The sequence below is a fragment of the Miscanthus floridulus genome, chromosome 3, assembly GCF_019320115.1.
Source record: "Miscanthus floridulus cultivar M001 chromosome 3, ASM1932011v1, whole genome shotgun sequence".
In the NCBI taxonomy this organism is placed as follows: domain Eukaryota; kingdom Viridiplantae; phylum Streptophyta; class Magnoliopsida; order Poales; family Poaceae; genus Miscanthus; species Miscanthus floridulus.
Window position 1 is genome coordinate 48,157,422 of NC_089582.1, and position 16,314 is coordinate 48,173,735.

The 16,314-nt window shown below is 43.6% G+C and overlaps 2 protein-coding genes across 2 annotated transcripts; one reads left to right on the plus strand and one right to left on the minus strand.

Annotated features, from left to right (window-relative positions):
• The first annotated feature begins 1,346 nt into the window (after positions 1 to 1,346).
• LOC136545667 (uncharacterized) lies at positions 1,347 to 5,714 on the plus strand. Its single transcript, XM_066537663.1, has 3 exons — positions 1,347 to 1,653; positions 1,763 to 1,990; positions 5,221 to 5,714. Exons 2-3 carry the CDS (start codon positions 1,829 to 1,831, stop codon positions 5,410 to 5,412), a joined length of 354 nt encoding a protein of 117 aa, XP_066393760.1. The 5' UTR covers positions 1,347 to 1,653; positions 1,763 to 1,828; the 3' UTR covers positions 5,413 to 5,714.
• Positions 5,715 to 7,704: 1,990 nt separating this feature from the next.
• Positions 7,705 to 8,687, minus strand: LOC136545668 (NDR1/HIN1-like protein 10). Its single transcript, XM_066537664.1, has one exon. It carries the CDS (start codon positions 8,505 to 8,507, stop codon positions 7,869 to 7,871), a length of 639 nt encoding a protein of 212 aa, XP_066393761.1. The 5' UTR covers positions 8,508 to 8,687; the 3' UTR covers positions 7,705 to 7,868.
• Positions 8,688 to 16,314: the final 7,627 nt, after the last annotated feature.

Sequence of the window (16,314 nt, forward strand, 5' to 3'; positions counted from 1 at the left end):
TTGAATATTGTAAACTATTTAACCCTATAATCATCTGAAAGGATTTATTATCTTGAAGAATAAATTTTATTTGCTTTACACACCTAATAAGTGGTCATTTATGCATGAAGCATATGGCTCTTGTTTACTCATATTATAATTCATAGAAGAATTGTGAGCCAATATTTTAAAAGATATAGTATTGTAGTACTGCATACTATTATTAAGCACACATTTATAAAAAAGTGTGATTTGAACAACGATGTTCATAGGATGGCTTTACGAGGGGGAGCAATTTGATTGAATCTACCATGAAGGTAATTAAAACCACTAGAATTACACAGATCAAGTAGATTATATTTGCTAAAACATTGAAGTTTATGCATTTATCATGAAGATAAATTTCTATTAATGAAGAATAGAATATTCTGAAGAATATATGACCAAAAAGATTAAATGTTGTACTCTTTTTCCCTATATGAGTTTTTACTTGAAGGTTTCTCACACAAGGTTTTTAATGAGACAAAATGTGCAATGCAATTAACGAATGCGATGTACTTTTTTATTCAAGAACCGTTTTTCCCCGCTAAATTTTTGGATAGAGTTTTTAATGAGGTATGTACATATCGTGGTAATAGCCCAAGATGAAGTGTTGTAAAATATACTGATTGTTTCTAGAAGGAGAGGAGAATGAGAAATCTTATTTCTAAACCGTTTGTATATGAACTCTTACCAAACTCTTAGACGTTGGCAAGACTATATATATATATACACGTGGGAGCTCTATGTTGTAATTATCAATAATTAAAGAAATAAAGAATAATTCATCTATTTTGTGTTTATTTATTCTTTTACTTTCATCCATGACATGTTTTATAATACTCTCGACACTCAGCCTATTCGTTTGGTTATGACTTATTGTAAACGATCATAAATTTTCAACCAAAACAGTATTTTTCTTTCGTACGAATCAACCCGCAGACTAAATGAACCATCCAACCGAATATCTATGGAACGAGCGACTAAACCAACCATCCAACCGAGCCCTTGTTTAGTTCGTGAAATTTGGAATTTGGAGTACTGTAGCATCTTCGTTTTTATTTGGTAAATAGTATCCAAACATTAACTAATTAGGCTTAAAACGTTCGTTTCGTAATTTCCCACCAAACTGTGCAATTAGTTTTTCTTTTCATCTACATTTAATGCTCCATGCACGGACCACAAATATTCGATGTGACAGATACTGTAGCAACTTTTTAGACTTTGGGTCCAACTAAACAAGGGCCGAATATCTATGGTTCATGTCATCGTAGGCTCGTTGCAGGCTCGGGAGTGTACTTTTGTGCTGAGTGCTGACTGACTGCCGTGAAGGTGAGCTGCTCTCAGCTGACTTTCTTCCACCCGCTGCCAGCTCGTCCGTTCCGTTCACCAGCATCCCTTCCTCACCAAGAACTCGTCTCGGTCTCCTCTCCTGTACTGCGATTCCACGCGCTTCCTCCCCTCCCCTCCGTCTCCCTTCTCCCTCCACGGTGCTCCTCCACCGGAGCCCCAGCCGCCGTCTCCCACCACCCCTGGGCAGCTCTGCCAGCAGCACCTGCAGCCGTCCGTCGCCTCTCCTCGCGCGGTCCGCCCCAGAGCCCTGACCTGACCGCCGGAGATCCGGGGGTTCTCTTGGTAATTAACCCTTCCTGGTTCTCCCCGACAAGTCTAGCTCGTCTCCCCGACCCCGTCCGCCTCCCTCCAGTTGTTGACTCCTTGCCGCGCTCTTTCTGTGGGTGGCTAGGTTCTTCACGCGGAGGTGAGGCGGAGGTTGGTTTTTCTGATTTGGGGATCGGTTGGTGGTGCGGGGATGAATACGAGGCCCGTGGTGCTCGTCCTCCTCCTGCTCGTGCTCGTCATCACGTCGCAGTTCGAGTGGAAGCAGCAGATCGGGGAGGCCGCGGAGGCCGACCCGGCCACCGCCCGCCGCCGGCAGCAGCTGCTCGCCAGGGAGGACGCCGTCAAGGAAAAGGTTCTTGCCAAATCTGCTTCACTTTCTTTTTAGTTGTTCCGTGCATTCGTGATTTAAATGAAAGCTGCTGTTATGCTTGTTGTGATGTTGTCCCTTTTCCTCTACCGAAGAAATCTTGTGGCAGTGACATCTGAACTAAATTTAGGTACATGTTGAAATTGGAATCACCATTAATTGGGAACTAGATAAATTGTGCTGTTTCTTTAATTGATTTTGGTCTTTCAAGGTGGTTGTTAAGGATATTGAAAACCTGTCTATAGATAGTTATGTTTAATTAACAATAAGTTGATTTCTGTTTTCAGTAAGCTAGAAGGTGGATATTAGTTAAGAAGCTTTTTTTTTGACTGGGGAGTGCATTGCTGAGCCTGTATATCTATTTACATGCATAAATGAATACATAGAATGTGCAAATCTTCACCAAACCTCTTTCTTGCTAGCAACTGTCAAAATTATTGCTTAAAGGAAATCCGGGATGCTTGCTTACATCATATATCATGAGTCTTGTATGTAATGCACACATTTGCATACCTATTTCTAGAACAGTTATGTATGGCAAGCATTTGCACACCTATTTCTGGAATGGTTTGGGAGCATAGTTTCTAGTTGCTAGCAGACCTTGTGGTTACAGCCACTGACAACATGAGTGACAATTCGGTATTTTAATTGGCAACTGCATTGATTAATTATCTAAATTAGCAATAGCTGACCAAGTATGGAACTTTGGCCAGTTTTCAGATTCAGCTATCTGGTAAAGAACCCTAGGAGTTAGTAAGGCAAGACTTAAGCATGTTGGTGAGTTCATAAAAGATAACAGAGATAAAGGAATAAACATGCACTTTTTATCACCAAAATGGAATTGTTGGTGTGTTCAAAGCATCACAAGGACTAAGCTTGTAATGTAATGCATTTTCATTAATAACGGTGGAGCTAAACGAAGATAACGGTTGTATAGCAATCAATTATTGCATCTTTTGACTTCAATTTTAGGCCAAAGATAACCTTTTGAACAAATGGGAATATTTTTGGAAAATCAAGTAGGTTTAGTTGTTTCCAGTTACTGGTTTAATTAGGCAGTTCCACCTCTATTACACACCATCTACTATGTAATACTGATTTCCTTCAGCATATAATGTCCACTTGTCACAGTTTGTGCATGGCCACATGGGCATCCTTCCAAACATATGAATTGGTAAAAATTATTGATGCAGAACATATTCGTGCATGTGCCATGTGGCATTGACAAAATAATTTGCATAAACATGTCAATATGTACTCTATGGAAAAGACAAGTGCATATTTATATTGCAAAAGTATGTGTGCGAACTTATCTTGTGTTATGTAATGGGTAATGGACATGTTTTTTTTGTTTGCTTTTCTGCCCCTTTTATTTTCAATTTTTGCAAAAGTGCATTTGCTCTAACATGGCTTCGATAAATGAACTTTGAGTACTTTTCCAAAGTTCACAACTGTGCATTTGAGAAAATAGATGTAGTGGTAATTTGTGCAGATCTGTTTTTTATTCTGTGGGTAATGCACATTATGTAATACCTAGATGATTGTCAATATACTTTTGCAAACTGCAGATGCCAGTGCCACTATGGAGTTTGTCCTGTATACTATATGTCTAGAGGGGAATAAGTTGTTTTAACTTGTAATCATGCCATAGAGTATAATAGTTTTAGAAATCCAAATATTAGGTTCAGATAAATAAAATGCCTTATATCCTGATTTTTGCCAAAAAAAAAAGTTTGACAGTTGTGAGGTTTTTGAGTTGATTGCCTTTGGCTTTCTTGCTAGGCATATTAAATTCATTTAGGTCCCAGGTGGTGAGATTTAAGGGTGCACTGTAATTAAACATGATTCTTGTGTTACGTTGGAGCATCACCTTGCCAAATATAGTGTTTGTGTACTCCATATTTCTTTGCAAGCAACAAATGAAATCCATGCATGTTAATGGTCCTAATTGTGGAAGGCATGTTACAGGAACTCATGCCTAGTAATCATATACATATAATTAGTTGGTCACTTAATTGCTGCTAACAGATGATCCTTCTTGGGAACAATGAACTGTTTATGTTGAATATGTTTCATTAAGATCCACAAGAGCTGTTCTTCAATCTGATTTATAACTTTGGAGTTGTAGTGCTTCAAACAATTTCCATGAAAAGTCATGTATATAATGTACATAAAGCTAAGTAATCTGTCAAAAAATTGATTTCACTCATCTTTGATATTATGATTGGAAAAACACAAATGGTCATTTAGAACATCATGTAAAAACCAGATTGAAAGCTTGTCAGTTTTGTTTCTTAACATCTAGGATGATTTTTGCATTTTTTATTAATGCAGCATCATGGAAAGGAGGTGTGCTGGTGTGTTGTATGTTTCTCTTATCCTATTAATACAATGATACACAGTTCTCCTACCTGTTCAAGAGAAAAAAATACATTGGCCTTTATGCAGGTTTACTGAACTTTGTATGTACAACATACATGATTTTGTTTTGTCGAACTTTGTATGTACAACATAAATCGGTATTAATGCAAATGATACTCAGCATTTTGAAATGTTCCATCACAGTATGAGGTACTGATGGTCAAAGATTAGACACTTTGATTGCACACAGCAAATTGTCACTTATTTGTGACTTGGGAGTATCATCTATTTCATCGATAATGTATTTATTAGAAAAATAAATAAAAAAATGCTTCTTCAACTTCTGTTTTCTTCAAAAAATATATTTTAAAGTAAATATGATTGGATGGAACATGAACAAATGAAAAGTCAAGTATCACATTAGTTTGACATATGCAAGTTACTTTTCATAAAAAATCACCAGATCTGTTAAGAATTGGATAGCATCATATGAAAAATTTGTTCCTGCTCCTACCAAATATTTGGATTCTACCAAACTGAGACCCTACCTTCGAGTCAGATCAGTGCAATCAATCTTCGGCTTTAAAGTCATAAAATCATATGACAGAATTTGTGCTTGACAACTTGATTCTTGTAGTAGAATAACTGATTACTGATGAAGCACTTCCATTTTGTTTGCAAAAATATGATATGCAACACTTAAACCATGTGAAGCCCTGTAATTGGGAAACCAGTCCTTTATCTGCCTTTTGGTCCACGTTTATTTATTTGTTTCTGGAGGGCATGACTTTGCTAAGCTATTCATGCCTAGATATCCAGTTCTTTTCCTCAGAAAATTTGCTTGCCATGTGCAGATTATATTATCTCAGGAGAAAAATATTCAACAGCTTAACCAGCTTATCGAGAGCCTTCAGCGCCAGCTACTGCACTGCCGTGGTAGCAATAACACTGTTCATGCTGCTACTGCTGCTGCTGCTGCTGCTGCTGCCACAGAAGTAAGTGAAGTCGAGGGGCATGAGATCATTGAAGATGAGAATAGACGATGATCCTTGGCATACATGGTTCTACGATGCTAGTACAGCTGCCAATGAGCAAAACAGTCCTCTGAATACTTGAATTCACTGTATTGTACATCTGATACTCGCCGACTAGTGGATTTCCCCCCGGGTAAGCCTGTAGAGAATTGTAATTTGTAATGTGCTTTTAGGTCGCGGCTACTAATTCACCTGGAAAGTTACCTTACCATTCTTTCGTCCCTCAATGGCTAAATTATATGCAGTTTCTGATTTTTGTATTTGACCTGTGAATGCATTCATCAGATTAAAAGTTGACTGATGAACTGTTCAGTTTAGGCATGTCGCCTCATTGTGCTCCTTCTCAACTTGTGTCCCCGAGAATATTTATAGTTAAATATTATATAGTACTCAATCCATTTTAAACTATTTTGCACAAATTTTTGAATAAGACGAGTGGTCAAACTTGGTGTTAAAAAAGTTAAACGTCTTATAATTTGAGATGGAGGGAGTAATAAGTATGGACCTTCAGAAGAGAGTCTCTGACCATACATGACCACAGTGACAAGACAGAACAACAAATTAAGATATAAGAAACGGAGGGAGTATGTAGCATATGTTATTGCTTGACACAAGTCACACAGATTGGGAAGAGGTAGATATATATTTTCTGAAGAAAAGATGGTTCTCATGGAGCTTTGGGTGGACTGGCCTGCAATAAACATAACAACACGTGTTGTCAAAAAAAAACATAACAACACGGGCTTGAGAATGTTGTTCTGTCTGACGGCCTTTCTTCCTTGCTAGTATCATTTAGGCCAGCTTTGATGGATGGGGATATGGACCAGCAGCCCATTGGACATATCATCCCTCGGTTTTTTTTTTTGGGGGAGTGGAACATCATCCCTCGGTTGATGTACCTCGAGAAAGTTCCCATGGAATGATGGATATGGGCCAGTAACTGGTTGGACATCATGGGCTGACCAGTACACATGTCAACAAACCTCCATGCAGTGAGCAGTGAGGGAACTACGAACAGTGTTTGAAAAGTATATTGACTAGTCATTGTTAACTAATTTTTGTTACAACCAAACAAAAAAAAATCTACACAAGTACCGTGCCAAAATATAAACAATTGAGAGAGAGAGAGAGAGAGAGAGAGAGAGAGAGAGTAAATCCATGCAATTTGGATTAGCTAAGCCCTAATAACCCGTAAGTTCACCCATGAATTTGTAACACTTCCATTTAAATTACTAAACCATGCTCCATGCATGAACATGAGTTGATGGACTAGTGCAACCAAATATCCTTTGTAACATCTCCAAGAGTTTTCTTAAACTTCTTACTCTTTAAATCATCATTTGTAGAGCCATTTGAATAAAAGCCGCTCTCTATATCTCTCCACCCTTCGACAGATCTTCTATATTTTGTGCGCACTCTAGAGAGTCAATTCCACTCTCCATCTTTGGCTAGCGAAAATCTGAAATAAAGAATGCCAATATTTGAAGATCTAATTAAGCAACTACCAGCGTAAAATATTTCACTAAGATTTTAATCCGTATCGATAAAGAATGATATATAGAGGCTCTTGGAGTTGCTCTAGAGATAAATAAGAGGAGTATATTTCAACTTTTTTTGTGTGTTTTGTCTTTATTGCCTTTCCAAAGAGGCGGTCATTATTACCATCCTAGCAAGAATGTGCAAGTGGGTTGTCTCGTGTTTTACCAACCATTTTTTTTAGGACGAGATGAATGAACACAAATTTAAAGGTTGAGACATGAGGACAAGCAAACCTCTAATTGCTGATGGCCGGATTCTATTCCAAACTAGAGGTAATTTTCTTCTTCAAATCGTCACTCGGATTGGCCAATCGAAAGGGCTAGCTGACAAAGCATCCTCCTCTGAAACATAAAGCGCGTCATGTGCCTACTAGCCGTTGTTTTCTCGGACAAGCGTGTCGTGTCGCGTGCCTTCCTCCTACCTGCCTGATGCAACTGGCTTGTGTCCTTTCCGATGCTTTTATTCGCAGTTTCTCTCGTCTTTTTTATTTATTCTTCGTATTCTGATTCTGAAAGAGTGTTTTGCGATCCCTGTCCCCGCTTGAAAGCAAACAGACCTTACGTGACACGAACAAGGCGCCCTTGTGCGCAAGAAAAGAACTTTCAGCCGGTCATGGACTCCCGGCTCGCCGGCGCGGCGCCGCCGACGAGCACGTACTGCGACGACTCTGGCTCTGTTCTCCAATTTCCAGTGCAAGATCAATGTGCCTCCGTTCTCCAATTCTACGTGCAAGAACAAACATAAAAAGAAGACGAAGAAATGAACAATAGGTTTATAGAAATTTTATAGAAGAAAAACTGGGCCAAAACAAATCAGATTCAGCGTAAGTTGCAACACACACACACACAATCAAAAGAAATCCTGACTAACGCAGCAATCAGAACAAATCTAGTCCAATCATCGCCACCATCATACTGTACGTGCTAGCACTAGCAGTTCTTCTCCGGCTTGGTGAGCTTGCACTTGACCTTCTGGAACACGACGGCGGCGGTGCCCGGCGGCGCGAGCTGCAGCTTGAGCGGGCACGATGCCTCGACCTTGCACTTGGTGTAGCGCGCCGTGTACCGGACCTCCCCGGCGACCGCCACCTCCACCTCGAACACCCCCGTGGCGTTCTCCTTCCGGAACTCGGCCTCGCCGGCGTTGCCCAGCATGACGGCCCTCGTGGTGCCCGCGGGGGACAGGTGGTAAACGCGGGTCTTCCCCGCGGGGTGCTTGCCGCCCTTGTCGGCGAGCTGGAACCGGTCGAACGCCTGGTCGTCGAACTTGTACTGCGCCTCCAGCGGCTTGGTGTTCTTGAGACTCATCGCCCAGTTCGGGTTGCGGATCACCAGGGTGAGGGACAGGTTGTACGACAGCGACGTCAGCGCCGGCGGCGAGGTCGACAGCTCGAACCGCGTCAGCGAGGCGTCGTCGACGGAGACGTCGAGGTGGCGGACGAAGCCGTAGGCGGCGAGGAGCACGGCGAAGAGCACGACGGCGACCACGATGCCGGCGCAGAGCAGGCAGTACTTCCACTCGTTCCACTTGTCGCAGCAGTCGTCCCAGCACTCGCCCAGCTTCCCCATGTTTCGCCGGCGTCGGCTTTCGGTGCTGAATTGCTGATGAGTGACGAGCGAGGGAGACGGGGCAGGGCCAGGGGCGCAGGGTAGCTCCCGGGTTGCTCTCCTCGCCTATTGTTGGGTCTTCGATGCAGGACAAGAAAGGTTGACTTGACTAAGGAGAAGAAGCCGTGGGCTGGGCAGGGGACGGACGGAGCACACGTAGAGTAGTGACTGATTACTGAATGCCAATGCCATTTTTAACAAACACACAGTATCTCAGGGTACCAAACCAGCCATGTTTTCTCAAGGACAGGGCAAAGCGTAAGCCGTAAGAGGTCCCATTAACCAATGACAACGAGGGCAAGGGCAAGGGCAACGCAGGCTGACAGTTCTGTGTGGCCTCACCTTAAATGCACTTCCACGTACATGAAGCACTACTCTATTCTAGCATTTAAAGTCACAACGCGAGTACTGCCAGGCTGATGGCTTTGCTCTACTGCCCCGCCTGCTTCCTTGTCAGTTTTGCTCAGATGAAAACGCTTGCTTTTCTGCCCCAACTCGCGTTTGAGCAGTGGCTTGGGTTTGTTGCTCCTGCAGGATTCTATGACAGGATGCGAGGCTAACGTTTCGGTTGATGTAGACTATTTGTGCTAACGAGGCAGCTGGGGTTGTACGCCTGGGTGTTTGTAACGCCCTAAAATTTGACCTAGTTTAAAAAACACTAAAAATTAAAACTTTTAAAACATTGCATAGGAGCTAGCATATATAACCAACATAGGTAATTTTTACAAATAAATTAACATAGGGAAGTAAAACTTGATGTGAGAATGTTGCTTGGTTTGTGAACTTATGGTGGTACACTTTTGCATACTCATGCATTCAAATTTGAATTTAAAATCATTTAAACATATGCATACTTAAGTTGGGAAAAAGAAAAAGAAATGGATAAAGCCCCAAGGGCTCATTTCCTCCCCCTCTCCCCTTTCGGCCCGCAGCAGCCCACTCCACTCCTCCCCTTCTCCTTCTCTCCCCGCTTGGGCCGGCCCAACAGGCGCAGCAGTAGCCGCAGCCCAGCGCTCGGCCCAGCTCGCCCGCGCCCTTCCCTTCTCCCCCCTCTCACACCGACGCCCAAGCCCCGCTCGTCAGCTCCTTCGTCCTCCTCGCGGCTGACAGCCGTACGCGCGCGCAGCCGCGTGTCAACACCCGCCCCATTCCTCCTTGGTGCCAACGAGGGTCAGCGGCGACACGACGAGACCTTAGGACCCCACTGCGCCCTCCTTTCTTCTCCTCTCCCCTCTCCTCCCTCACTGTGAGCTTGTCAACACCGACGCCATGGTCGCCTCAGCGCTGAGCCGCCGGAGTAGCCGCCAAGGCACTTCGACATGAGCGTGGGCAAGCTCCAGCTATGGCGACATGACCCGACGAGGTCAACCACGAGCGCATGTGGTTGATAAGCACGATAGGGACAATATCTCACCTCTAGGACACCGACCTAGCCGGCCTATAAATAGGCCTGGCCGACGACGCTCTTGCCCCGCCCTCTCCACCATCCGCTCCGTCGAGGGCAGGAACACACCATCTCCCCCTCCGTTTCCCCTTTCCCCTCCTGCTTTCCACTTTCTTCCATTTTCCCCCAAATCGGGAGTTTGCCGGCGCCATAGGTGCCTCCTCCTCTCTTCTCCTCCCCAGCTGCAACATTGGCCGATTGGAGTGACCGGTGAGTTCCAGAGCCCTTCCTCTATCTCCTTTGCTAGTTAGTTGGTCGTTTCTCTCTCTGTGTTGCACTGCCACCGTGTGCCCGGCACCACCGAGCCGCCATGGCCGTCGGCCATCACCGGCAAGGCCACCCCGGGACACACCACCACCACCACCACTACACCCCTCACTCACTCGCACACACATACAAATAGTTAGTTGTTTAGGGTAGGGCCTCTAGGGCCGAGTTCACAGCACGGCGCCGCCGTGACCTCTCCTCGAGCCGCCACCACCGCCACGGGCACCCATTGCCGACGACAACCCCGCCATCGGTCGCAGTGTGACCCCACGAGCATCGTGCACCTATTACACGCCACCACCGAGGACCGTCATCGCCTGCGTGGCAAACTCCAGCGAGCTAGGCCTCTCCTTCCCCAGTTCCGACGACGCGACGGTCACCCCCACCCGCTACCATTCCCTCTCTCCCCTTCCCGGTCTCTGATGTGTGGGCCGGGCACGGAACGACGTTGCCGTTGCCGTCAGCCCCGTCCGTCTCTCTCTCTCCCTCTTTCACTAACACGTGGGCCCATGGCCATAACACCGATGCCACCGTTGTAGCTGACGTAGGCATGGTAGCCCACCTGTCATCCACATGCACACACACCACACACATAGCGTGGGGTACGCTTTACAAAATGCTGGGTACACCCGGCTAATGTACATAGAGAGTTAAAAATACATCTTCCTAGTTTAGAAAAATTCCTAGAAAATTTATAAATAAACTAGATGCATCAGGGAATTTAATCATGTAGTTTGCACATATTTTCATGCACCAGAAAATGCATATAAAATTCCACCTAGTTAAATAACTATAGGATAACCTTCTAAAATATGTAACTTTTAAACCCTAACTCCTTTTTACATAAAACCACCTCTAAAATTCATCTAAAATCCAACCCTATCATTTGCACCTAGTGCCACCATATAGTTCTATGTTTGATTTTTCCCTTTCTTTTGTGGTTAGCGGTAGTCTTATTTCGATCGATATGCCCGACAGATGACGGTAATCATTAGGAGGACGAGGACCCAAATTCCGTGGACGTGCCGGAAGGTGACAACGACAAAGGCAAGTCCTAGCTCCCTCCCTACCATCTTGCTTTAAACCAGTGAAATGCTAAAACATGACTATAAGATTATTACCCTAGAATATGAGCTCGGTCATTATGATTATTGTTAAATTAAGATAAAGGATTATCTTGCTACTTCATGAGCTCCACACTATGACTAGATTTAGGGATAATAATGGAACTTAGAATTGTTAAACCTAAAACTAAACCCCAACATGGGACGAGTAGTGGTAAACTATGGAGGTAGTTTTTCATGGCAGTGATGCCTAGAGAGGATTCCTGCGGGAGATACTCGCCTCGGTCACTTAAGGACCGGTTCGTAGTCCCTCTCGCCTAGTGAGTTATTAGGTACATCTACATGTCTATATGGGTAGTCTTGATCTCACACCCCATTAGATAGAAGTATAATTTCTACTAGGAGGCTGGTGTAGGCAACGGAATATCAGGAGCCGACACGGGGGATAGGTTTTCTTTCGTGGTCCGGTTGGCGTGGATGCTATGTGATCTTCCACGTTAAGCTTTTGGTTTTTGGCTACATTCGAGCCCTTGATTTTCTTGGCCGTGTTCGAGCCATGTTTTTTTTCTTTTGTGATGATTTAGTATCATCATGTTGGGGGGATTTGGTTTCTTCCCGGTTTTTGTGTTCCAATCCCTGAGAAGCCATAGTAGAGTTATATGGGCATCTAAGGTCGCGTACATTCAAGTACGAGGTCTCATTAGGTCTATTTCGTCCACTAATCATGGATGAGGTTGCACCTATCGTGTGGGAAAATTTATACACCTCTGCAGAGTTACTTAAACATATTCAAATAGCCACGTCCTTAGAATGGGCAAATGCTAGGATTGGATACTATGATTAGATTTACTTTTATGTGTTATGAAACTGGTAATGGAATTAATGCTAATCCGGGTACTAGTGGAAATGGCAATACTCTGCTAGGACCCAACCTCTAATTATAATCACCACTACACTTCTATTTCCACCCTATGGTTAGGGCTTGCTGAGTACGTATGTACTCACCCGTTGTTGACACACAGACCTTGGCATGGAAGAAGACTATGACTTTGACGAGGAAGGGTACCACGAGGACTAGGATTCCTGTAAGGAGATACGTTCGTAGGAGTATAACATTGAGGCTAGGGTTTCGGCCACGCTCAAGTTGCCTATGGAATAGGACACCGCTTCGCTGTATATTAATCCTGCTCTAGAGACCATCAATAATGCCGTTTTAAGACCATAGTCTTCCGCTAGATATGTAGCCTATGACCATGCCCCTTGGGCCACTGTTGTAAGACCTTATTTCTAGATATCAATAAAAGCTCAGAACCTTTTATTATATATCTGCGTACCATTCTTATAATTTTGTGCGTATTTGTGTGTGATCCTGGTGCAAATACGGATGCACTTAGGACACTCAAATTGAGGGGCCAATAGAGTGGTATCAGAGCCGAGCTTGACTGTAGGACGAAGCCCTAGGAATGGAACACGTTAGAAAGGTTTATAGCAATAGCAATAACTGAAAACCTAATAATAGTAAAAGTCAACGAACTTTCCCCAGTGTCGTTTCTCATTTGCAAAAATATTTCTAACCCTTGTGGTGAATTTTAGCAGCAATGGATGACATATGGGAGCGTTTGGACTATTTGAACGTTGGAGGATTCCCACCGCTCCTTTGGGAGACACTTCAGCGCTTGGGTTACACTGAGCCTCCCATGCACAACTATTGCGAGTTTGATGTGGAGGGTGTACTCAAGTGCGAGATGCACCTGCATATTACCGAGCATCCAACAAACACTGAGTTTAGGGTCAGATGCATCCTAGCAATCGGAAGAGAACTAAACAACACCTGTTAGATTGCAGCACGCCTGGCTCTCATGAACATTTGTCAGGAATATGAAGCAAAGGTCAACAACACCCATGCAAAGTTCTTCCCAGTGATGGATCAGACTTCTCTTGTTTGGCGTAAGAAGATTAAGGCAACGGAAAAGGCAAAACCACAAGCGCTAGAGTACACTCTCATGACTACAGCCAAGTACCTACATGCCCTCGACACTCTCTACGAGAATAAGGAAATAGAGTTGAAGATAAGGAATACTAAGCTTAAGGAAGCGAAAGCTAAGGTACAGGCACTAAGGACGAAGCTACTCATGCTGAACTCATAGCTGTCAACCATGAGGGAAGAAAAGGAACAATGCAAGCAAGAGCTACAGAAGGCCCTTGAGCGCCCAAAGGCAAGGAAAAGGAGAGCCTACTGAAGGATTCAACCACCCACAACAGCAAGAAGACTGTTGGGGATGTAAATACCATTAGACCCTCTCAAGTTCTTTTAGGACTGGATGCTAAGGGACATGCATGTGGACCTCATGATGGGACCTTCACGTGATACAGTTCATGTAGAATAAATAATGGGAACTGTAGTAGCTAGTAGTAGTGTCTAGTATCCCTAGTAGTAGTAGTACACCTAGTGTCGCTTCGATGTCATTAGAAGTACGAGTAGTCACGCGGTAATCACTCTAGCAGTTGTTGTATGATGCACCTTTGTATCATATATGTATGACTGTTCATGTGATATGTATTGTGTGTTTGTTTATGCTTGAGTGTCTTTGCTTGCTTGTTATTTTATTTTTGCACCCAAATCCTAGAGGATGTCTTCTCATCCTTTCCGCACCAGGGCAGCAGATGGAAAGAAGGTCCGATAGGATTCGGGATTAGCGTGAAAGGGCTGCCGAAAGGCAGGTTAGTGAGGAAGAAGAGCTAGTTGCACCACAACCTAGAGGCAGGCAGAACAGAGGCAATCGTGAAAATCGTAATCATAGGCATGGGCATGAGCAACCACCAGAGGATAATAACCCAATTATAGAAGAAGTACATGAAGAAGGTGAAGAAGAAGTTGAGAAAAATGTTGGAAATGACCCAGTGCATGGGGAGGAACCCCTGCCACCCCGCCAACTTTGGCAGAAGTGATGGATCGATAGACCCGACTATTGGAAAATCTTGTAAGAAGACAGGATAATGGTAATGGACAAGGGAAAATGGTAGCATTCATGAGGCTTCACCCACCAACATTCGATAGTGCAGAAGATGACCCATTATCAGCAGATGATTGATTACGTACCATCACCAAGAAATTAAATGTAGTATGTGTCATCGACGAAGAAAAGGTTATACTAGCCACCCACCAACTGGTAGGAGCCACTAGTGAATGGTGGGAAAACTATGAAGATGCAGCTAATGAGCCAGAGCTATCACTTGGCAAGAATTTGTGGAGAAATTCCGTGAATATCACATCCCCGAAGGAATCATGGACATAAAAGCAGAAGAATTTTGCTCCCTAATACAAGGTCCAATGACAGTAAATCAGTACATCAGGAGGTTTATGAAGCTAGCACACTATGCACCAGAAGATATTAATTCTAACAAGAAGAAGCAGAAGTGTTTTAGAAGAGGACTCAACGCATCCCTAAGAGAACAAATGGTCACTCACATCTACCCTGATTTCAACATGCTAATGAATCACACAATCCTGTTAGAGAAAGAACGTGTCATAGGTGAAGGAGAACGGAAGCACAAATTCCTAATACAACGTGCTCGCCAACAAGAAAGAACACAACGAGTCCAGACCAACAACACTACGCCCACAAGGTATCAGCCGACCATGCAGTATAGGACATCTGGACCCAACACTTCGCAGACCACATCCAACTACAAGAACCACAATAACAGCAACAACCACAACAACAACTAGCCCAAGAGTACTAATAATACAACAATGGAGACCTATTTTGGATGCCGACATCTAGGACACCACATAGCCCAATGCCCTCTTAAAGCCACAAACTCTACCCCTGCTCAGTATATAGCCAGCAATAAGACAGCCGCCTCAGGAACTGGACGCACAGCACCTCAGAACTCAGGACCACCAAGAAGGAATGCCCTAAATTTTGGGCAAGGCCGTGTGAACCACGTTAATGTAGAGGAAGTATAGGCAACACCTGATGTCGTGTACGATGAGTTTCTAGTAAACTCCACTCTTGCAACTGTGTTGTTTGATTTTGGCGCTTTGCATTCATTTGTTTTTGCTTGTTTCGTGCTTAGAAATAGTTTAAGAATAGTGTTACTCCCCACCCCTCTCTTGATTCAAACCCCTGGAGCTGTCCTCAAATGCACCCTTAAATGCCCTTGAGTGAAGATAATGATAGATGGAGTAGAATTTCAAGCAGACTTAGTAGTACTAAAGACAGAAGGGTTGGACATAATACTAGGAATGGATTGGTTAAAGAGACACCATGGCACTATATCCTACAGCGATAGAGTAGTAACCCTGATAAATCACAAAGGATTAAAGGTAGAATGTCACCCTTAAGCCCCAAAGCAAAACCAATGGTTTGTAGTATACAGGCAACAAACAATGAAGAAGTACCAGTCGTATGTGAATACCTCGATGTGTTCCTTGAAGAGTTACCTGAAATGCCACTTGATAGAGACTTGGAGTTTATAATTGACCTAATCCCCAGAACCACACCCATTGCAAAGAGACCCTACCGAATGGCAGCCAATGAGTTGGAAGAATTGAAGAAACAATTGCGAGTTACAAGAGAAAGGATACATCAGACCAAGCTCATCACCTTGGGGATCATCAGTTTTGTTTGTGAAGAAGAAAGATGGCAGTCTCAGAATGTGTATTGATTATCGGTCCCTAAATGAAGTCACCATCAAGAACAAGTACCCTCTACCAAGGATTGATGACCTATTCGATCAACTAAAAGATGCCAAGTATTTTTCCAAGGTAGATCTGAGATCAGGCTACTATCAACTAAAGATCCGGCTCAACGATATACCAAAGACCGCATTCATGACCCGCTAGAAACAATATGAGTTCACCGTAATGCCGTTTGGACTAACCAATGCCCCAGCATATTTCATGAATTTGATGAACAAAGTATTTATGGAAGAATTGGATAAGTTCATAGTATTCATCGACGACATCCTCATCTATTCGAGAAGTGCT